Below are 22,184 nucleotides of genomic sequence, written 5' to 3'. Positions count from 1 at the left end.
AAAATAAATTTAATATCGTGGTGCAGCCTCTAGTGTACAACGGAATAATTTCCGCGGGACTTACGCAACCTATTTCTTTTTTTTCCTCTTCGTCAAGACATCTTCATGCAGGCATGAAAATAAAGAACCAACATTCAAATAACTAATAATCGCATTTCTCCGTCGTCAACCTAAGTCAAAACAGACCAGATCAACAATCTGCGGATAATATGCTCCATCCATTTGCCCGTGGGTTGCATGCTGACGTCAGTTTGTTTTGCTTTTTTGTTTTCTACACGAAACGAAAGATGTTTGAAAGTCTTAATGTTACAAAAGAAATGGTTAGCGTGCAGCGTGCAACTATCAAGTTATGAATATACTTGGGTGGTTTTCTTAGCACTCAAGAAGCTAGAGGTTGCACCCGGCTATCGCCTCATGATGCTTTGGTCCGCGAAGCTTCCTTCTGGGTTTCGCATTTGGCCATGTTTCTAGCTTTATAAGAGTATCGTTTACACGGTGTTCCTTTTATTTGCACATCAAATTGCAAACGGGCGTAACGAGAGCTATTTTGGACGCCTGTCATGATTCCTAAAATAAGAATGTCAGTGATACGTTAAAAAGGAAGCAAGTGTGCGGAAGTGAATTTGCAGCTTTAGGCGGAGTTCTTTTCAACACTCTTATTTTAATTCTTTGTTGAATTCTAGAAAACTAATAAAGCTAAACAGATCGTGAAAAAGAGGGGCTAGGGGTTCATAAGAAAACAAAAAAGATTTTTAAAGGAGAAATTGCAGTCCCTGAGTAGGTCATTCAAGTGAGATTATCATTACTTGCTTTCGGCGGGCTAACACCTGGTTGTTTCAGGCAATTACTATTTTTTGTTCTACTTCGATCTTGAGAAACACTTAAACTGAAAGCAGCTATCAGGAGTTTCAGAAGGAGCGTTTCCTAGATATTTCGAACAGGATACGAGGACTGAATATCATTACGGCGAGTCTTTTTTTACCCTGAACTTTGAATAAGAAGCAGGTGAACAGAGCACAGTTGCTTTTTTCGCAGGTTTTATCAAATTAACGGCCTGGGTAGTTTGCAAATTTTACTCTTAACTGCCTCTGTAATTAGAGTTGAAATATGCAGACATCGCATACATCCAATCACCAATGCAGTTTCGAAACCTGTAATAGTTTTCAAACGTCTGCTGAGTCATGAGCACCAAAAATAAGCTGTGCGGGGAATTTTTACAGAGTTGGTTGTCGTCATTTAGCAACCGATATCAATATGAATTGCAAAGAAGTGAAACATAATTTGCAACCTCGTGATTCCGCTCGTTCGTATAAAATAAATTTGCCAACAACGGACCTTTAAGACGACAACGTTTCCTGATACAATTTAGAAGAATAAAACAAAAAACCTTTTAGAAGAAAACGTCTCCTGATACAATTTAGAAGAAAAACTGTAGTTTCGAAACCTGCGATAGTTATCAAATGTCTGTCGAGTCATGAGCACCAAAAATAAGCCTTGCTGGGAAATTTGTAAGAAGACAACGTTTCCTGATACAATTTCGAAGAATAAAACTGTGAAGTTTTCGAAGCCATCCTGTATCCCGATCAACTTGATAACGTAGACAGAATTTTTCATGGCGGGTAAGGCGTTGATAGGTCAGCTTGTCGAAAGGAACGGAGAATAGGACACTTCAGAGAATGTGGGTAGAGATCCCACCTTGGCCTTACATACGATATCCCCCATCACCTCTCACCCCCTCCCTCCCTTAATTCCGCAGCCCAACGACTCTCCCTGTAATATTTGTTCGTATCGTAAATGATTACTTCCACATTGCAGAGAAAGTTTTAATTCAAGATACCTTAAACTTAGTACAAAACTGAGTTTTAAAGTTTTAATATAGAAACGTGTAGTATATCATTTTCTCTGACACTTGAAAAAAAACTTGGTTCAAGATATCGATATATATATCTTACAAGTTAATGCTGAGCTAGACTAAAGACGAACGTATGAGCTTCAGCCATTAAAGCAGAGGATGAGGACAAGCTAAGTGGGACAAGTTTTTTTTTAAGTGGGGGGGGGGGGGGCGGCTAATACCCCACAGCCCCTCCCTCTGAAGAAGTTAAAAAACGATCTGAGCAGGAAACATGCTCGTTAATTACAGTCACTGAGAGTAAAACGCGCTCCAGAAACAAGAGCAGGTTTCACTGAACAGATTTCCATAGAGCGTAGCTTTCTTGTGTTCTGTTCGGCTGTATCTTCTGTGGCATGGTAGAGATAAAGATGAACAACTCTAACATAGTAGTAGCTAAACATTGTTTTTGTACCTAAGACTCAGTATGCCACTTAATCAAACTTGAATGAAAATCCATATTCCATAAACAGAGAAGAGTACCTTAAGTCATTGTTGCATTATACCTAGACATGTATTTCATCCCTGAACCAACAAATATCCCCCTTGATTTCATATCAAAGGTGCTCGATACAGAAAAACGTCTAATACATAACCAGCGTTCATAAAATAACATTCGACATAAAGTACCCAACGCACTCAACTAGAAAACCTACAGAAACGCCATCTATTTCAAAAGTGATTACACGGAGCTCTTTGGATACACAATGAATTAGGGAGAAGAACTCTTTCTCTACCTTTACTGGCCCGTGTTATGTTGTGATATAGTTTTAACCTCGGGCTGTCTTTTGTTTTCATCGTTTTTTAGACTACTAATCTTTTAGAACCGGAAAAATAACACCGAAAGAGGAAAGAATCTATAACCCCAACATATTATAGAGTTAACAAATACAATTCCCTAAACGACGCCACGGTCTTTTAGGTGGTTTTAGACTGAAAACTGAAACTTGTAACTATAGTAATAAACTTTTTGGTTGGAGCCAAAATTAAGTAGTAGGCTTAAGTCACAAGATCTTGAACGATGAGTATCAACTGTATCTATGATAGTTAATTATGCAGGACGTTCAGATAGGAAAAAAATTTAAATTAGTCGATGTCGTCGACTTCTGTGTCTCCCCAATGTTGGCTGTTCACGGACAGCAAATTGGTTCTTTCTTCATTCACGCCGCTTCCGCCATAAGAGCACCCATGAGAATCTTCATACCCAGTTATTATAAGACGGTAGAAAATAACGCCCATTAATAGGAGAAGAATGCAAGAGTTAATAACAATTACAATCCACACATATGCTGCTGAATAACTCATGGAGCTTTCCATGGCCGAGAACCTCAACAGTATGAAGGACATTGAAAGCACCAGCAAAACAAGGGGCTCAAAAAAGTTTTCAGAAGCAAACTTGTGATGAGGAAGATCGTTATAAGGATGAAAACACAGATGAATTATAGCAAAGCCCACGAGAAGGACCCAGACAGCGAAGGTTTGTAAAGTAGAGGAAGACGAAATTATGGATAACGCAATGGCTAGTAACAGGCGACGGAGTAGCATTACAATCTCAAAGTACTGCTGATACCTTGGTTTGTAAGGTAAATAAGCAGGACCAAGCCACGTGTCAAGTTTTTCACGATCGTCTTGGCTCATGCTGTTTCTTTTTCGAAAGAAGAAGAACATGAGTGAGGAGAGAAGCAAAGGAAACCCAATCACGTAGACCACTACGGAGACAAAACCAAGAGCTGATAGCGTTCTGTAAGTAACAGATGTGCATTCTATCCAAGGGGAATTTGGCATGTACAGAACATCACGGTCATTTTGGCATGGGCGTAAGATGGAAAGAGTTTGCTTTACAACTGGAAAGTAAGTGAAACTTAAACAGAAAAAGGCACTTTGACGGCATTTAAAGTGAACATTTTCCATTCGTCCTTCTCGGGGACGAACCTTGTTGTAGCTCAGCATAACTATAAAGTAGACACCCACAAGTGCCAAGAAACCAATTGGAAGAAGGAGAATAAAAGCAAACTTACCAACAGGATTGAAAAGAGAAGGTAAATCGCATGAAAGTGAAGGGAAATACAAATTCCAGTAGCTACTCAAGTAGCTTTGAGCTGCAATGATTTTTGGAGGCCAAACGTTTGAGCTAGAAACCATGAAGTCCAGGGTTTGAATATAAAACACTGCGATGCTGATGAGTGACTTTGAACCTTTCCCTCGACTAGTCATACACAACACGAAAACCACCAGGTTCAATTTAAAAACCCAAGTGGGTAAAAATTCCAAAAGCATAAAGATCAGCATTAAGAGAAAATGTACTGCTGTTACCATGAACCATTTAACAGGTCGCAAGTTGAAATAAAAAAATGACCAAAGCAGAACAAAGAAAGAAATGGCAAAAATAGGAATGAAAAAGTAGTAGTAAGTAAGATCTCCTTTCACACATTGGTAGCACAATCCGCCAATTTTATAAAATCCTTCTTCACAACGAGAGCAGAATCTGTCAGTGTTTCCTGAATGACATATGTGGGACTGGTCGCATGTCGTGATTAAATTTGGCGATAGACGTTTGGTGTGGGATAAATGCGGATCGTTGGGTAATGTGCCAAGGCGACAGGTGCAAGAAGCCAGCGGATTGCACGCAGCAGGTACTGGACACTTGACGAGATGAGTAACATTCTTAGAATTAGGCGATGGCCAGTAGCCGGGAGCTATCCTCATGATGTTTGGGCGGATATCCTCCAAGGTATTGACATCAACTTGGTTGCACGTCCCTCCGTCCATGCATGATTTACAAAGTCCATTATCTCCGTAAAAATGAGCGTCGCAGATACAATACTTGTATTGGTAAAATGTAGGATCTAACCGAATACGTCCATTATTGAACGTAAAGCGCCCTTCGGGACACGTATAGTGATCTCCTTGATGAGGCCTGATCATTCTTGAAAAGTCTGGCTGAAAGGTATTTCCCGATATGCTTGTTCCTTTCCTCATGAAAGGATTTCCTGAAATATCTAAGTATTGAAGAGCCATGAAATTTTGAGTTCCTAATGGTAGAGAACCTGATAAGTTATTTGCAGAAACGTCAATATATGATAGAACTGAGACATCGCCAAAAAAATCAGGTAATTCCCCATAAAAGTTATTGCCACTTAAATCGAAAGAGGACAATCGTAAGAAGTTGAACAGGTTCGGCAAGACAGGACTTTTTATATCACAGTAGCTTACATTTATGACAGATAAGGTCACTGTGCTATTAAAAAGCCCCATGAAACTTTGAAAATCAATTGCCAAGCCTCTATTTTCGGCCAACGATAAGTGAAGACTAATGCTTCCCACGTCATCTTTTGACCATGGCTTGCCTTCATTAATTGACGTAAACCTGTTTTGAGATAGATCTAAAATATCAAGTGGTTTTAAAAGCAGATGGCCGGGAATGTCTCCCGTAAGACGATTGTTTGCAAGATTAAGGTTTCGCAGGGCACTGTTGTTCGGAAATATTTCTGGAAGCTTACCGGATATATTATTTCCAGGAAATAAAAGGATAGCTATGTTTGGTGGAAACTTTCGAGGTATCTCTCCTACTAAATTCACTCCAGATACGCAGACATCCGCCAACGAAGGTATTGCAAATATGTCGGAAAGGTTTCCAGACATCATCCCGGGGGTGTTTCGTAAGGTAAGATCATAAAGTTTTGTCAGTTTCGAAATACTTCTGGGTATTTGTCCAGTTATATTATTCCCGCCAATATCCAGCATCCGTAGCTCCTTCATATTTCCTAAGTCTCTTGGCAACTGTCCCGTGAGGCCTTCTCCGTCCATAGGACTGGCTACAAAGAATTGCAGATTTGTAAGATTGACGATATCCTGAGGGATCTCGCCAGAAACAGAGGAAGCACTGATGACTAAGGTCAGCAATAAACTCATATTTCCAAACAAAAAGTCCCCGAGTCTACCACGAAGGCTTGGGTTACCAGGCACGCACAAAGAAAATAAGTTTCGTATTTTCCACAAATTGGAAGGGAGAGAGCCATTCAAGTTGTTGAAGGGCAGCACAATGGACTTGATGTATGAATTGCCGTGACACGTGACTCCATACCAGGAACAGTGCTCTATTGAACTATTCCATCCACTGCTATTATACCATTGCTTGCCATTTGTATATGTGTAAATATCTAGAAGAACTTTTCTTTCTTGCTCATGTGTAAAAGAGGTGTCATAGGTGTAATTTGGAAAGGTTCCTTGAATAACAATGCGTCGCAAACAGTCTTTTCCTTCGACTCTCAGGAACATTTGCAAGTCTGTTGGATAAAGATGAAATATTTATGTATTGATGACTTAGCCATTTGAAAAACTACGGTGTCAGAGATTCTTGGGTACGGGGAAGGGGGTTGGGAGGGGCTGTAAGATTTTTGTAGGGTCATGATTAATATTTTCTTGATCCCCCTTAAGGACCTTAAGGTTTTGTAATGTTCCTATGATCCCCACTCACTGGCAGTTGAGTGGAAGTTCCTCTTTATGGTTCCTCCCTTTATATTCTGTTGGCGATGACTGGTTCTCCTCCGTTTTCCCAAAAACCTCTGTGCTCCATCCCAAATTCCCATCCCCCCTCCTCACCAGGCAATAAAATTTCTTCCATTTTTTTCTAACTTAAGACTTTCTTAACTTGCTAAAGTAAAAAAAAAACCTATTTCGCCACTTTATAACGGACAGAGAGGAGGGCAATTGAAAGTCAACATTAGAATCCAGGTGTATAGGCTCAACCAACAACAATGAATAATATGGGACCAAGAAAAGGGGGAAGGGAGGGAGGGGGTAGGGCTATTTGATAAAACTTGTCAAACCTACGTGGGATATATACTGATTGAGTAATCAAGCTCTAAACTTGTTCTCCCAACAAACTGCGCTAGTTTATCGCGTTGAAACCTCCGGGAAAATCTCTTCGGTTAAATAATTGTGTGAGGGACGATTCATTATTATCACCAGGGGGAGGGGGGTGGAATGAAGATTTTGCATGATCACGTTCCTTTTAGAAAGAACGGAGTAGGGATCAGCAAAAGGAGGGACCGTAGAAAATAGACTGGGAATCAACTGCCAATGAAGGGAGGAACACAACAATATTCAGCAGAGCCTTAAGGGTGTGTTTGCGTCGGAAGGGGGAGCGAGGGGGATAAGTAAATCCTGATACAGCCAAACTTTCTCCTTTCCCCCTCCCTCAGGATAAATAATGACCGATCCTTCTTGGTATTGTACAGCCTAAACTAAAATACACTGCGTATAAAAGGCTCATAACGTATACAAAATATGCAGACAGCTTCTGTGGCAGACCCACACTAAAAGATGTCGAGCTTTTTCAGAACGGGTCAGTCAGCGAACCCTATAAGAGATCTCTTTATGGGCGAACATTAATAAGCGAACCTTCCATCGAGAAACATGCTATTTCAACTGGGACATCTAATGTGAACCGAGGGAAGCATATCTCATCGTGTGTGTAAACGTGATCGTGAACCAAGCAGAATACCAAGACGATGTTTGAAAATTTAAGAAACAAGAGCAGAATGCTTGGAGGGGAGGGGAAGGGTTGGTGATTGGTGGTTGAATCCACCCCACGAAGATTTGTGCGGGAATGCCCCGCCTGGATACATACCTTTCGCGTTGAAAATGTAATTTGACTAAAGAGTTACCTGTGTATATATTTTATCTGTAGAAAATGGAGCCCCTTTCATGAAGGTTTAGTTAAGCAATAGATTCCTCAAACATGTTAAAAGGGTGTTAGAAAGGCAACGAAATTCTTTTTCTCTAAACTAACAAACTTTAGTGTGCTTTTCTCTAAACCTTTTTGCTAATTTAAAAACCCGTAGCCGAGAACCGTTCGTACCCTCGAATATTAGAAAAGTTTCCTTAAGATTACCGTATCATGTAAAATGTTTCGATAATTTGCTTTATGCACTGCAGCAAGTTCGCGTTAAGTACTAGAAATGAGCATGACGTTGATCCAAGCCGGAACTAATCAACATAAAAGGTGTGTTACCGCTGATATTTACCAATCAAAACCTAAATTATGCCACTCTAAAACTAAGGTAAAGGTTTCCGCCTTCATGAATTATTACCATTAGAAATTTCAAGGGTTTTTTTAAAATTCAGAGGAATTCTACGCAGACCTCTCTTGTACACCATTCTATATAGCTGATGTTTTCGAAGATGAAGATGATGCACAATAAGAATGGAGCTTGATGTTTAATGAATCTGCGATGAACACGTACCTTTCAACATGATTTAAATAAGCAGTAAGAGCGACCCGTAGACTACAAATGAAATAAGGAAAAAGATGAATAAGTCCACTGAGAGCACTGGAGACCAAACTGCAGGGGCGAATTACAAGAAGGTTAGGAATGAAAGAACAACCAACGAAAGACGAGCAAAAGTTATATTCTTTTGTGAAAACATTGATTCAACGAAATCCACTTCTGCGCATTGGAAAGTACTCTCCAATACTGCAAACACCAAAAGAATACCGCAGGTTAGACCAACAAAGCTGAACGATAAAACCCTTGCTGTGCGAGACAAAGACTGAATGCAAACCTGATTAATACATTCGTAACAATGGGAACAGGAATTTCGAGAAACCGCACTTGATGTTACGATGTTACACCAATTCAAACACTTTCGCCCTTCTCAATTTCTGAGGAGTCGGTATCCAGGAAAATTAGGGTCTTAAATTCAAATAAGGTTGCGGGGCCGGACTGGAGTACTCGCAAGTTGCTAAGGTTAGCCGAGCTAGCAATCGTCTCGCCTCTTACTAAGCTGTATTCGATGAGCATTGACCAAGGATAAGCCTTTAGCCAAAGGAAGAAAGTTCACTAGCTTATGCCCCCTTTTTAAAAAGGACGATCCTTCTAACAGGAGTAACTATCGAACCATCTCTCTACTAAGCCTTCTAAGTGAGATCTTGGAATCGTGTGCATCTGACACGATGCTGAAGCATGTTACGGAAGGCGAAATACTGACTGAGAGGCAACGGGCCTTCTGCAAGGGCCACTCGACCCAGTTATTAATTTCCCATCGTAAGAAAGTAAGTTATTGAAAAGCTGTTAATAATAATTCAGTGGCCGCTACCACCTTTATTGATTTTCGTAAAGCCTTTGAATACGTATCTCATAATAACCTGCTACATAACTTGAAGAGCATATTTAGAAGCGAGGGCAATCTCCTCTTGGCTCGCAAATTATCTGAATCACCGGACACAGGTTACAGTTGTGAACTTTACTTAGTCGGAAGAGTTTAATGTGACATGCGGCCTCCCACAAAGATCAGTGCCAGGCCCAGTTTTGTTGAGTTTGTACACCTACGACATGCCGTAAGCTGTGACATCAGGCAATCTCTTCCTGTATGCTGACGATACTACAGTTTACTGCATCGGATCTACCGTTAATAAAGCATGTTACTTACTAAGCAACGCGCTCGACGAGCTTAACAAATGGTGCAAGACTAACTCGTTAATATCACACTCTTCAAAATGCGAGGTAACGATCCTTCATTGCTCCATACCCTTTGATTACCATTGGTAACGTTTGACCTTTGATCTAGAATTAATTGGAGAGGTTTGGTTGCAGCTTGCCTTTCACTTTCTTGAAGCGCTTGAGGATTGTAAATGAAGGAAGAATATTTTCCAACGAAAAATTGGTATAATTCAAAGAGAAATATGGAATTATTTGAGGACCGAGTCCAGCCTTGTCACTAAAACGTTTTTCAGTGTCGAGCGCTTGGATGGCTTCATACTCTGTATGCAAGGTTAGCGAAAAATATCAAGTTCGAAATTTTGGGCTACCTGAAAGTGTCAAGCGCTTGGATGGCTTCTTACTATGTATACAGGGTTAGCGAAAAATATTAAGTTCGAAATTTTGGGCTGCCTGGAAGCGCTTGAGGATTGTAAATAAAGGTAGAACATTTTCGTATAAATATTTTTTGAATTTCGAAGAGAAATATGGAAAAAAACGGGCTGCCGGACGTTTAATTATTCCAAGTTTAGTCACTTCATTGCAGGAACGTTAGCGACTCTGACAGTTTGTGTTACAATTCTTATTTGCTGCTTTTCATGGACAACAACCTCGACCACTCTTTCGAGCCCAAGTTCCTCTCCACGGGCAGGAAACTTCAACTGACCCTTAGTCCTATTTAACAAGGATGGCAAACTTCAATTAAAAAAAATTGATGAATGAAAGCAAACGTGGTGGATCAACATTTTCACCTTCTTCGAATGGTCGCAGGGATTTTCGCGTTCCTCTTTGGCAACAACCGATCCATAAGCGTTTACTGCCTCGGAATCTACAAAATCAATGGATTCATCTAATTCCGTACCGGATTAAAACGCACAGAACTGTTTTAAACAGAATTATTTTGATAAGTTCTTCAAATTCATCGGAGAAAAGGCAGAAGGTATTTTGAGACGTGACAAGGTAAAAATAACTGACCAATCAGAGGCGCTATTTAAACAGGAGCGGTGGTTCAAAACAAAAACAAACGACCGCGTGGCATCAAAGTTGGAAATAGGCCTTCAATACAAAACGAATTTCAACTATTATGGTCAAAAATCAATCTTGAGTGATGCATAACCTCCGAAAGTCAATTACTAGAGCAAAGTATTTAGCACAACTTGCTAATTAGAATTGATGAACAACCCTTCGTTTTAAGAGCGCTTATCTGTAAAAATCAGACAAATTCTTAATTTCGCGGCAAGGGTGAAAAATTCGATTTCTTTCTTATTTTAATATTAGATAGGCTAGACTATGACTAAAATCACTGGATACTTTTTTTGGCAAAATATCGTTTTATTTCAGAGAAAAATACAAATATCAAAATTCCGTTAAAATCGTCATTTTTAGCAGCAAATTATCGCACAAGTTTGAGGGCTTCACGTTCAAATACAAATCACTATCTCGTCTTTTTAACACTCAAATCTTCTTTTTCAAGCTCATAAGACCTTACAAAACGATTTTTGTAAACACTGCGTTCCTCTTTGCGTGTAAAATAATTTAAATTCGAAAGCATACATTTCTCTTCAGTAAAAGTACTTTGTGAGTAAAGGTAATTTTCAGCATGTGCTAAACCTTCAAATGGATTAAGCTTTTGGCGGTAGAATTGCGAAAAGATGTTCTCAATATTACTGTAAAAATTTCTTTGGGCAAATGATTGAGAGCGATACAAAAGCTTTTCAAATCCTGTTAAAATGCAGTTATTTGACCTTTCGCGCTCAATATTCCAGTCGCGAGTCACACACATATTTTAATATATTTCAACCCATATAAGGCCGGGAAATGTACATGGGTACACATTTCCAAATGCTCTAACCTCATTTGCTGTAGAAGAAACATCCAAAGACCATTTTACTGTGGTTGTCTTGTCGCTCGTCGTATTTATAACGTCCGATGAAACTGTCTGTCAATCTGCGAACTGTCACCAACCTTCGTTGTAAAACGTTTGACATCTTTCTGCACTATGGCATCTTATCCAGCGGTTCAGTTGACTGTGAGTGTTGTTCGGTTTGCGGTGCAGCAGATCTGATCGATGCTTTGAAAAGTGGCACTACACATGTGTTGCATTCAACGTTGTGTTGTATACGAAGAGTCGTCACGCAATGCAAATCATACAATGGAAAGTTATTTTTTAGGGGGTATGGGAAGGGGAAAGTAACAAGACGTCACTCTGCTGCTCAGATTTTTTGTTCTTGTGAACATCGAAATCTCTTACATGTAAGTCGCGGAGATCGGGCCTTTGGCTAATACTCGTTAAAAAGCTAAATTTAGTACCTGCTAAAAGTAGTAAGCCTGAGTAAACAAAACCTGGTTTATGGTAATTTACGATACCTATTATTTGCTTAGAAGCGGGGCTTCGGACTTTGTTTTTCACAAATACACTTACTTACACGGTCAACTTTGTTACATAACTGGAAGGTTGTTGTTCGTTCAAGTCGCTTATTGGCGGAGTTTGTTGTTACGACACTAGAGATCGAAAGTGTGAAACGGAAATTGTTCCTTTACTTTCATGCACCAAGAATATCGCAAGTCATAGGTCGGCTTTCAAATTTACCGTTCCTGAAGATGAGATCGACCTTATTTTGTGCCTAGCGCACATATGTCGGCCCCTCTGTAGCTTAAGGTTTTAAACGTTAGTTGGGTCTGTTAATAGTGGTTAATAGTACTACTCCCTTTTGCAAGCCCCCAAGTTCCCATTGGCCACGGAACATAGCACCCCTGCCTCTCATAAGCCACACATCCCCACCTCTGCGTTTTGTAGCATGGCGCAGTAAAAATGTACGAAAGGTTCTCTTTCATACTATTCGGGGTATTCCTTGCAATTTTAGTGGAAAGAAAAACACCCCTAAATATTTTGTATTTTCAATTCTGATAGTGCTTATTTATACGGAGTTTTGCCCTTCACCTACCCCCTAAAGTTCCCATGTCACCGGTATTGCGTGACAACCCAAATACTCAAAAGACGTACATGTTTGTAGTCAACTCAGTTTAGCATTGAATTAAACTGTCAAATGTAATCTTTTAGCAATACTCGCAGTCAACTGAACCATTGAATAAGATGCTACAGTGAAGAAAGATATCGAACGTTTGACAACAAGATGGTGTTCGACAGGGCTGGTGGTTTCATCGGACGCTGTCATTTATACAAACCTAAACAGGACGAACGACAAGAGAATTACACTAAAATGGTATCTGGATCGGTCTTCTGCTGTAAATGAAGTTAGAGCATTTGCAAATATGTTTCTATGCATATTTTTCGGCCTCATATTGGTTAAAACATATTAAAATGGAATGTTGACCGCAAAAGGTCAAATAACTGCATTTTAACGGACTTTGAAAAGCTTTTGAATCGCTCTCAATCATTTGCCCAAACAAATTTTTACAGTCGTATTGAGAACATCTTTTCGAAATTCAACCACCAAAAGTTTAATCCATTTGAAGGTTTAGCACATGGTGAAAATTAATTTTATTCACGAAGTATTTTTACTGAAGAGAAATGCATGCTTTCGAAATTAAATTGTTATAAGCGTAAAGAAGAGCGCAATGTTTACAAAAATCATTTTGTGAGGTCTTATGAGATCGATAAAGAAGATTTGAGTGTTTAAAAGACGAGATAGTGATTCGTTTTTGCACGCGAAGCTCTCAAACTCGTGCAATAATTTTCTGCTAAAAATGACGATTTTAACGGAATTTCGTTATTTGTATTTTTTCCTGAAATAAAAAGATATTTCGCCAAAAAAAGTATGCAGTGATTTTGGTTATAGCCTAGCCTATCTAACATTAAAATAAGAAAGAAATCGAATTTTCCACCCTTGCCGCGATATCTTTAATTTTTACAGACAAGCGCTCTTAAAAGTATGACACGACAATTTTATAGGAGAAGTAAACATTTCAAAGATGACGAGAAAAACCTTCTTGCTTAACAAGACTTTCAAAATGAATTTTATATCGTGGTACAGCCTTTAGTATACAACGGAATAATTTCCGCGGGACTTACCCAGCTTAATCATTTTTTTCCTCTTCGTTAAGACATGTTCATGCATGCATGAAAATCAAGAACCAATATTCAAATAAACTAATAATCATATTCCTCCGTCGTCAACTAAGTCAAAACAGACCAGATCAACAATCTGCGGATAATATGCTCGATCCATTTGCCCGTGGGTAGCATGCTGACGTCAGTTTGTTTTGCTTTTTTGTTTTCTACACGAAACGAAAGATGTTTGAAAGTCTTAATGTTATAAAAGAAATGGTAGCGTGCAGCGTACAACCATCAAGTTATGGATACACTTCAGAGGTTTTCTTAGCACTCAAGAAGCTTAACTCCGGACGGACTCACGGACTCTGATGCTTTTTCCGTGCTTAGCAACTTTTCGCGTGCATCCATAACTCGAAATTGAAATCACATGACTCAAGTGTTTACTACGCCATAACTCTATTCCCTTGTACTCACCATAAGTATCTCGAGGCCACAATGTTTCAGCTTGTCCAACTTGAAAACCAACTATTTGGTAAAAAACGATGCCCAGGAAAATAAACGGAAACGGAAATTTGATGCTTTTGGTCCGCGAAGCTTCCTTCTGGGTTCCGAACCTGGCCATGTTTTCAGGTCTGTAAGAGTATCATTTACACAGTGTTCCCTTTAATTGCACATTAAATTGCAGACGGGCGTCATGCCATGGCACTTTTAAGCGCCTTGGAAAATTTTGGAGGCCTTTCATGATTTCTAAAATAAGTGTGCCAGTGATGCGTTGAAAAGGAAGTAGGTGTGCGGAAGTAAATCTGCAGCTAAGTATAGAGCGGAATAATTTCCGCGGGACTTACCCAGCTTAATTATTTTTTTCCTCTTCGTCAAGACATGTTCATGCATGTATGAAAATAAAGAACCAACATTCAAATAAACTAATAATCGCATTTCTCCGTCGTCAACCTAAGTCAAAACAGACCAGATCAACAATCTGCGGATAATATGCTCGATCCATTTGCCTGTGGGTTGCATGCTGACGTCAGTTTGTTTTGCTTTTTTGTTTTCTACACGAAACGAAAGATGTTTGAAAGTCTTAATGTTACAAAAGAAATGGTTAGCGTGCAGCGTGCAACTATCAAGTTATGAATATACTTGGGAGGTTTTCTTAGCACTCAAGAAGCTAGAGGTTGCACCCGGCTATCGCCTCGTGATGCTCTGGTCCGCGAAGCTTCCTTGTGGGTTTCGCACTTGGCCATGTTTCCAGCTCTGTAAGAGTATCGTTTACACGGTGTTCCTTTCATTTGCACATCAAATTGCAAACGGGCGTAACGAGAGCTATTTTGGACACCTGTCATGATTTCTAAAATAAGAATGCCAGTGATACGTTAAAAAGGAAGCAAGTGTGCGGAAGTGAATGTACAGCTCCAGGCGGAGTTCATTTCAACACTCTTATTTTAATTCTTTGTTGAATTCTAGAAAACTAATAAAGCTAAACAGATCGTGAAAAAGAGAGGAAGGCGTTCATAAGAAAAAAAAAAGATTTTTAAAGGAGAAATTGCAGTCCCTGAGTAGGTCATTCAAGTGAGATTATCATTACTTGCTTTCAGCGGGCTAACACCTGGTTATTTCAGGCAATTACTATTGTTTGTTCTACTTTGATCTTGAGAAACACTTAAACTGAAAGCAGCTATCAGGAGTTTCAGAAGGAGCGTTTCCTAGATATTTCGAACAGGATATGAGGACTGAATATCATTACGGCGAGTCTTTTTTTTACCCTGAACTGTGAATAAGAAGCAGGTGAACAGAGCACAGTTGCTTTTTTTGCAGGTTTTATCAAATTAACGGCTGGTTAGTTTGCAAATTTCACTCTAGATTGCCTCTATAATTAGGGTTGAAATATACAGAAATCGCATACGTCCAATCATCAATGCAGTTTCGAAACCTGTAATACTTTTAAAATGTCTGCTGAGTCATGAGCACTAAAAATAAGCTGTGCGGGGAATTTTTACAGAGTTGGTTGGCGTCATTTAGCAACCGATTTAAATATGAATTGCAAAGAAGTGAAACATAATTTGCAACCTCATGATTCCGCTCGTTCATATAAAATAAATATGCCAACAACAGACCTTTAAGACGACAAGGTTTCCTGGTACAATTTAGAAGAATAAAACAAAAAACCTTTTAGAAGAAAACGTTTCCTGATACAATTTAGAAGAATAAAACTGTAATTTCGAAACCTGCGATAGTTATCAAATGTCTGTCGAGTCATGAGCACCAAAAATAATCCTTGCTGGGAAATTTGTAAGAAGAAAGCGTTTCCTGATACAATTTAGAAGAATAAAACTGTAGTTTCGAAACCTGCGATAGTTATCAAATGTCTGTCGAGTCATGAGCACCAAAAATAATCCTTGCTGGGAAATTTGTAAGAAGAAAACGTTTCCTGATACAATTTCGAAGAATAAAACTGTGAAGTTTTCGAAGCCATCCTGTATCCCGATCAACTTGATAAAAGATAAGTCGCTTAAACAACGTAGACAGAATTTTTCATGGCGAGTAAGGCGTTGATAGGTCAGCTTGTCGAAAGGAACGGAGAATGGGACACTTTGGAGAATGTGGGTAGAGATCCCACCTTGGCCTTACATACTATATCCCCCACCACCTCTCACCCCCTCCCTCCCTTAATTCCGCAGTCCAACGACTCTCCCTGTAATATTTGTGCATATCGTAAATGATTATTTCCACATTGCAGAGAAAGTTTTAATACAAGATACCTTAAACTTAATACAAAACTGAGTTTTAAAGTTTTAATATAGAAACGTGTAGTATATCATTTTCTCTGACACTTGAAAAAAACTTGGTTCAAGATATCGATATATATATCTTATAAGTTAATGCTGAGCTAGACTAAAGACGAACGCATGAGCTTCAGCCATTAAAGCAGAGGATGAGGACAAGCTAAGTGGGACAAGTTTTTTTTTTTTTAAAGTGGGGGGGGCCTAATACCCCCCAGTCCCTCCCCCTGCGCGGTCCCTGAAGACGTTAAAAAACGATCTGAGCAGGAAACATGCTCGTTAATTACAGTCACTGAGAGTAAAACGCGCTCCAGAAACAAGAGCAGGTTTCACTGAACAGATTTCCATAGAGCGTAGCTTTCTTATGTTCTGTTTGGCTATATCTTCTGTGGCATGGTAGAGATACAGATAAACAACTCTAACATAGCAGTAGCTAAACATTGTTTTTGTACCTAGACTATATGCCACTTAATCAAACTTGAATTAAAATCCATATTCCATAAACAGAGAAGAGTACCTTAAGTCATTGTTGCATTATACCTAGACATGTATTTCATCCCTGAACCAACATTCTAATACATAACCAGCGTTCATAAAATAACATTCGACATAAAGTACTCAACGCACTCAACTAGAAAACCTACAGAAACGCCATCCATTTCAAGAGTGATTACACGAAGCTCTTTGGATACACAATGAATTAGAGAGAAGAACTCTTTCTCTACCTTGACTGACCCGTCATATGTTAGGATATAGTGTTAACCTCGGGCTGTCTTTTGTTTTCATCGTTTTTTAGACTACTAATCTTTTAGAACAGGAAAAATAACACCGAAAGAGGAAAGAATCTATAACCACAACATATTATAGAGTTAACAAATACAATTCCCTAAACGACGCCACGGTCTTTTAGGTGGTTTTAGACTGAAAACTGAAACTTGTAACTACAGTAATGAAACTTTTTGGTTGGAGCCTAAATTAGGTAGTAAGCTTAAGTCACAAGATCTTGTACCCTTGATATGAGTATCAACTATATCTATGATAGTTAATTATGGCGGACGTTCGGATTGAAAAAAAGAAATTTTTAATTAGTCGATATCGTCGACTTCTGCGTCTCCCCAATGTTGGCTGTTCACGGACAGCAAATTGGTTCTTTCTTCATTCACGCCGCTTCCGCCACAAGAGCACCCACGGGAATCTTCATACCCAGTTATTATAAGACGGTAGAAAATAACGCCCATTAATAGGAGAAGAATGCAAGAGTTAATAACAATTACAATCCACACATATGCTACTGAATAACTCATGGAGCTTTCCATGGCCGAGAACCTCAACAGTATGAAGGACATTGAAAGCACCAGCAAAACAAGGGGCTCGAAAAAGTTTTCAGAAGCAAACTTGTGATGAGGAAGATCGTTATAAGGATGAAAACACAGATGAATTATAGCAAAGCCCACGAGAAGGACCCAGACAGCGAAGGTTTGTAAAGTAGAGGAAGACGAAATTATGGATAACGCAATGGCTAGTAACAGGCGACGGAGTAGCATTACAATCTCAAAGTACTGCTGATACCTTGGTTTGTAAGGTAAATAAGCAGGACCAAGCCACGTGTCAAGTTTTTCACGATCATCTTGGCTCATGCTGTTTCTTTTTCGAAAGAAAAAGAACATAAGCGAGGAGAGAAGCAAAGGAAACCCAATCACGTAGACCACTACGGAGACAAAACCAAGAGCTGATAGTGTTCTGTAAGTAACACATGTGCATTCTATCCAAGGGGAATTTGGCATGTACAGAACATCACGGTCATTTTGGCATGGGCGTAAGATGGAAAGAGTTTGCTTTACAACTGGAAAGTAAGTGAAACTTAAACAGAAAAAGGCACTTTGACGGCATTTAAAGTGAACATTTTCCATTCGTCCTTCTCGGGGACGAACCTTGTTGTAGCTTAGCAGAACTATAAAGTAGACACCCACAAGTGCCAAGCAACCAATTGGAAGAAGGAGAATAAAAGCAAACTTACCAACAGGATTGAAAAGAGAAGGTAAATCGCATGAAAGTGAAGGGAAATACAAATTCCAGTAGCTACTCAAGTAGCTTTGAGCTGCAATGATATTTGGAGGCCAAACGTTTGAGCTAGAAACCATGAAGTCCAGGGTTTGAATATAAAACACTGCGATGCTTATGAGTGACTTTGAACCTTTCCCTCGACTAGTCATACACAACACAAAAACCACCAGGTTCAATTTGAAAACCCAAGTGGGTAAAAATTCCAAAAGCATAAAGATCAGCATTAAGAGAAAATGTACTGCTGTTACCATAAACCATTTAACAGGTCGCAAGTTGAAATAAAAAAATGACCAAAGTAGAACAAGGAAAGAAATGGCAAAAATAGGAATGAAAAAGTAGTAGTAAGTAAGATCACCTTTCACACATGGGTTGCACAATCCGCCAATTTTATAAAATCCTTCTTCACAACGAGAGCAGAATCTGTCAGTGTTTCCTGGATGACACATGCTGGATTGATCGCATGTCGTGATTAAATTTGGCGATAAACGTTTGGTGTGGGATAAATGCGGGTCGTTGGGTGATGTGTCAAGGCGACAAGTGCAAGAAGCCAGTGGATTGCACGCAGCAGGTACTGGACACTTGACGAGATGAGTAACATTCTTAGAATTAGGCGATGGCCAGTAGCCGGGAGCTATCCTCATGATGTTTGGGCGGATATCTTTCAAGGTATTGACATCAACTTGTTTGCACGTCCCTCCGTCCATACATGATTTGCATAGTCCACTATCTCCGTAAAAATGAGCATCGCAGATACAATACTTGTATTGGTAAAATGTAGGATCTAACCGTATACGTCCATTATTGAACGTAAAGCGCCCTTCGGGACACGTAAAGTTATCTTCCCGATGAGGCCTGATCATTCTTGAGAAGTCTGGCTGAAAGGTATTTGCCGATATGCTTGTTCCTTTCCTCATGAAAGGATTTCCTGAAATATCTAAGTATTGAAGAGCCATGAAATTTTGAGTTCCTCCTGGTAGAGAACCTGATAAGTTATTGGCAGATAGATCAATATATGATAGAACTGAGACATCGTTAAAATAATCAGGTAATTCTCCATAAAAGTTATTGCCACTTAAATCAAAAGTAGACAATCGTAAGAAGTAGAACAAGTTCGGCAAGACAGGACTTTCTATACCACAGTAGCTTACATTTATGACAGATAAGTCCTCTTTGCCATTAAAAAGCCCCATGAAACTTTGAAAATCAATTGCCAAGCCTCTATTTTCGGCCAACGATAAATAAAGACTAATGCTTCCCTTGTCATCTTTTGGCCATGGCTTGCCTTCATTAATTGACGTAAACCGGTTTTGAGATAGATCTAAAATATCAAGTGGTTTTAAAAGCAGATGGCCTGGAATATCCCCCGTAAGACGATTGTTTGCAAGATTAAGGTTTCGCAGGACACTGTTGTTCGGAAATATTTCTGGATGCTTACCGGATATATTATTTCCTGGCAAAAAAAGGCTAGCTATGTTTGGTGGAAACTTTCGAGGTAATTCTCCTACCAAATTCACTCCCGATACGTAGACAGACTTCAACGAAGGTATTGCAAGTATGTCGGAAAGGTTTCCAGACATCATCCCAGGGGTATTTCGTAAGGTAAGATCATAAAGTTTTTTCAGTTTCGAAATACTTCTGGGTATTTGTCCAGTTATGTTATTCCCGCCAATATCCAGCATCCGAAGCTCCCTCATATTCCCTAAGTCTCTTGGCAACTGTCCCGTGAGGCCTTCTCCGTCCATAGGACTGGCTATAAAATATTGCAGATTTGTAAGATTGACGATATCCTGAGGGATCTCGCCAGAAACAGAGGAAGAACAGATGACTAAGGTCAGCAATAAACTCATATTTCCGAACAAAAAGTCTCCGAGTCTACCACGAAGGCTTGGGTTACCAGGTACGCACAAAGAAAATAAGTTTCGTATTTTCCACAAATTGGAAGGGAGAGAGCCATTCAAGTTGTTAAAGGGCAGCACAATGGACTTGATGTATGAATTGCCGTGACACGTGATTCCATACCAGGAACAGTGCTCTATTGAACTATTCCATCCACTGCTGTTAAACCATTCCTTGCCATTTGTATTTGTGTAAATATCTAGAAGAACTTTTCTTTCTTGCTCATGTGTAAAAGAGGTGTCATTGGTGTAATTTGGAAAGGTTCCGTGATTAAAAATGCGTTGCAAACAGTCTTCTCCTTCAACACTCAGGAAGAAATGCAAGTCTGTTGGAAAAAGGTCAAATATTGATGTACTGATCATTTAGCCATTTGAAAAACTAAGGTGACAGAGATTCTTGGGTACGGGGAAGGGGGGTGGGAGGGGCTGTAAGATTTTTGTAAGGTCACGTTGAATATTTTCTTGATCTCCCTTAAAACCCTTAAGGATCCCTAATCACTGGCAGATAAGTGGAAGTTACTCTTTATGGTCCCTCCCTTTATATTCTGTTGGTGATGACTGATTCTCCTCCGTTTCCGCAAAAACCTCTGTGCTCCTTCCCAAATTCCCATCCCCCCTCCTCACCAGGCAATAGAATTTCTTCCATTTTTTTCTAACTTAAGACTTTCTTAACTTGCTAAAGTAAAAAAAAAACCTATTTCGCCACTTTATAACGGACAGAGAGGAGGGCAATTGAAAGTTAACATTAGAATCCAGGTATATAGGCTCAACCAATAACAATGAATAATATGGGACCAAGAAGAGGGGGAAGGGAGGGAGGGGGTAGGGCTATTTGATAAAACTTGTCAAACCTACGTGGGATATATACTGATTGAGTAATCAAGCTCTAAACTTGTTCTCCCAACAAACTGCGCTGGTTTATCGCGTTGAAACCTCCGGGAAAATCTCTTCGGTTAAATAATTGTGCGAGGGACGATTCATTATCATCACCAGGGGGAGGGGGGTGGAATGAAGATTTTTGCATGATCACGTGCCTTTTAGAAAGAAAGGAGTAAGGATCAGCAGAAGGAGGGACCGTAGAAAATAGACTGCAAATCAACTGCCAATGAAGGGAGGAACACAACAATATTCAGCAGAGCCTTAAGGGTGTGTCTGCGTCGGAAGGGCAAGCGAGGGGGATCAGTAAATCCTGATACAGCCAAACTTTCTCCTTTCCCCCTCCCTCAGGATAAATAATGACCGATCCTTCTTGGTATTGTACCTAAACTAAAATATACTGCGTATAAAAGGCTCATAACGTATACAAAATATGCACACAGCTTCTGTGGCAGACCCACACTAAAAGATGTCGAGCGTTTTCAGAACGGGTCAGTCAGCGAACCCTATAAGAGATCTCTTTATGGGCGAACATTAATAAGCGAACCTTCCATCGAGAAACATACTATATCAATTGGGACATCTAATGTGAACCGAGAGAAGCATATCTCATCGTGTATGTAAACGTGAGCGTGAACCAAACAGAATACCAAGACGATGTTTGAAAATTTAAGAAACAAAAGCAGGAAGGTTAGGGAATTGGTCTATGCACGTTTTCTTTCATAAACATATGAAAAACCTGCATCTCTGTCATACCAAGGGAAAAAACAGTTACTGGATAAACCAATAATTAAATAATGCAAATGCAGGCACAAAAACAAAGCTTCTTTCCAACAGAAAGCACGAGTGCACACAACTATGTGTCTAGTTTTAGTATGGTTTGGGGTGTTACGGATATCTCTGCGAGTCTCCCGAAGTGTTTGCATGATCAAACATGATGCTGAGTTTAAGCTTTCCTTGCCGCTAAGGAAACTATGCAACGTCTTTCGCACTCACCGTAAATATCTCTCGGTCGTAATGTTTCCGCCTTTCCGTCCAGAAAAGTGACTGCCCGGTAAAAAACGATGCTGAGGAGAATTAACTTGCATTTTCTGAACAAATATGAAAATTGCATAATATTGGTAAGAAACATTCCACGGTGAGCTCCTGATACAGTCATGTTGTGAGCCTGAGAACAGGCCTTGA

The 22,184-nt window shown here is 39.6% G+C and overlaps 2 protein-coding genes across 5 annotated transcripts; both read right to left on the bottom strand.

Moving 5' to 3' along the window:
- Positions 1–1,857: 1,857 nt before the first annotated feature.
- On the bottom strand, positions 1,858–14,657 carry LOC136280252 (putative leucine-rich repeat-containing protein DDB_G0281931). 4 transcript variants are annotated; one of them, XM_066165216.1, is made up of 3 exons: positions 14,525–14,657; positions 13,859–14,016; positions 1,858–6,174 (listed from the first exon to the last, which is right to left on the bottom strand). In XM_066165216.1, the coding sequence occupies exons 2-3, from the start codon at positions 14,004–14,006 to the stop codon at positions 2,975–2,977; spliced, it is 3,348 nt and encodes a 1,115-aa protein (XP_066021313.1). In that variant the 5' UTR covers positions 14,007–14,016; positions 14,525–14,657; the 3' UTR covers positions 1,858–2,974. The 4 variants fall into 4 exon arrangements, with proteins under 4 accessions (XP_066021313.1, XP_066021314.1, XP_066021312.1 ...); XM_066165217.1 differs by lacking the exon at positions 14,525–14,657 and adding an exon at positions 10,122–10,198 and having other exon boundaries at positions 13,859–13,961; XM_066165215.1 differs by lacking the exon at positions 14,525–14,657 and having other exon boundaries at positions 13,859–14,116.
- A 1,647-nt stretch (positions 14,658–16,304) lies between these two features.
- Positions 16,305–22,184, bottom strand: LOC131779256 (putative leucine-rich repeat-containing protein DDB_G0281931). Its single transcript, XM_066165214.1, has 2 exons — positions 21,996–22,184; positions 16,305–20,449 (listed from the first exon to the last, which is right to left on the bottom strand). The coding sequence occupies exons 1-2, from the start codon at positions 22,156–22,158 to the stop codon at positions 17,250–17,252; spliced, it is 3,363 nt and encodes a 1,120-aa protein (XP_066021311.1). The 5' UTR covers positions 22,159–22,184; the 3' UTR covers positions 16,305–17,249.

Source organism: Pocillopora verrucosa, chromosome 4, assembly GCF_036669915.1.
Source record: "Pocillopora verrucosa isolate sample1 chromosome 4, ASM3666991v2, whole genome shotgun sequence".
Classification (NCBI taxonomy): Eukaryota; Metazoa; Cnidaria; class Anthozoa; order Scleractinia; family Pocilloporidae; genus Pocillopora; species Pocillopora verrucosa.
The sequence above is the reverse complement of the archived record's forward strand: the minus strand, read 5'-3'. Positions and strand labels throughout refer to the sequence as shown.

Excerpts from the sequence above, each read along its gene's own strand:
- LOC136280252 (XM_066165216.1), bottom strand. The coding sequence starts at position 14,006 with ATGGCCAGGTTCGGAACCCAGAAGGAAGCTTCGCGGACCAAAAGCATC. Across the intron at positions 6,175-13,858 it reads GTGGCCTCGAGATACTTATG|ACTTGCAAATGTTCCTGAGA; the intron begins GTGAGTACAAGG and ends TTTATCCAACAG.
- LOC131779256 (XM_066165214.1), bottom strand. The coding sequence starts at position 22,158 with ATGACTGTATCAGGAGCTCACCGTGGAATGTTTCTTACCAATATTATG. Across the intron at positions 20,450-21,995 it reads ACGACCGAGAGATATTTACG|ACTTGCATTTCTTCCTGAGT; the intron begins GTGAGTGCGAAA and ends TTTTTCCAACAG.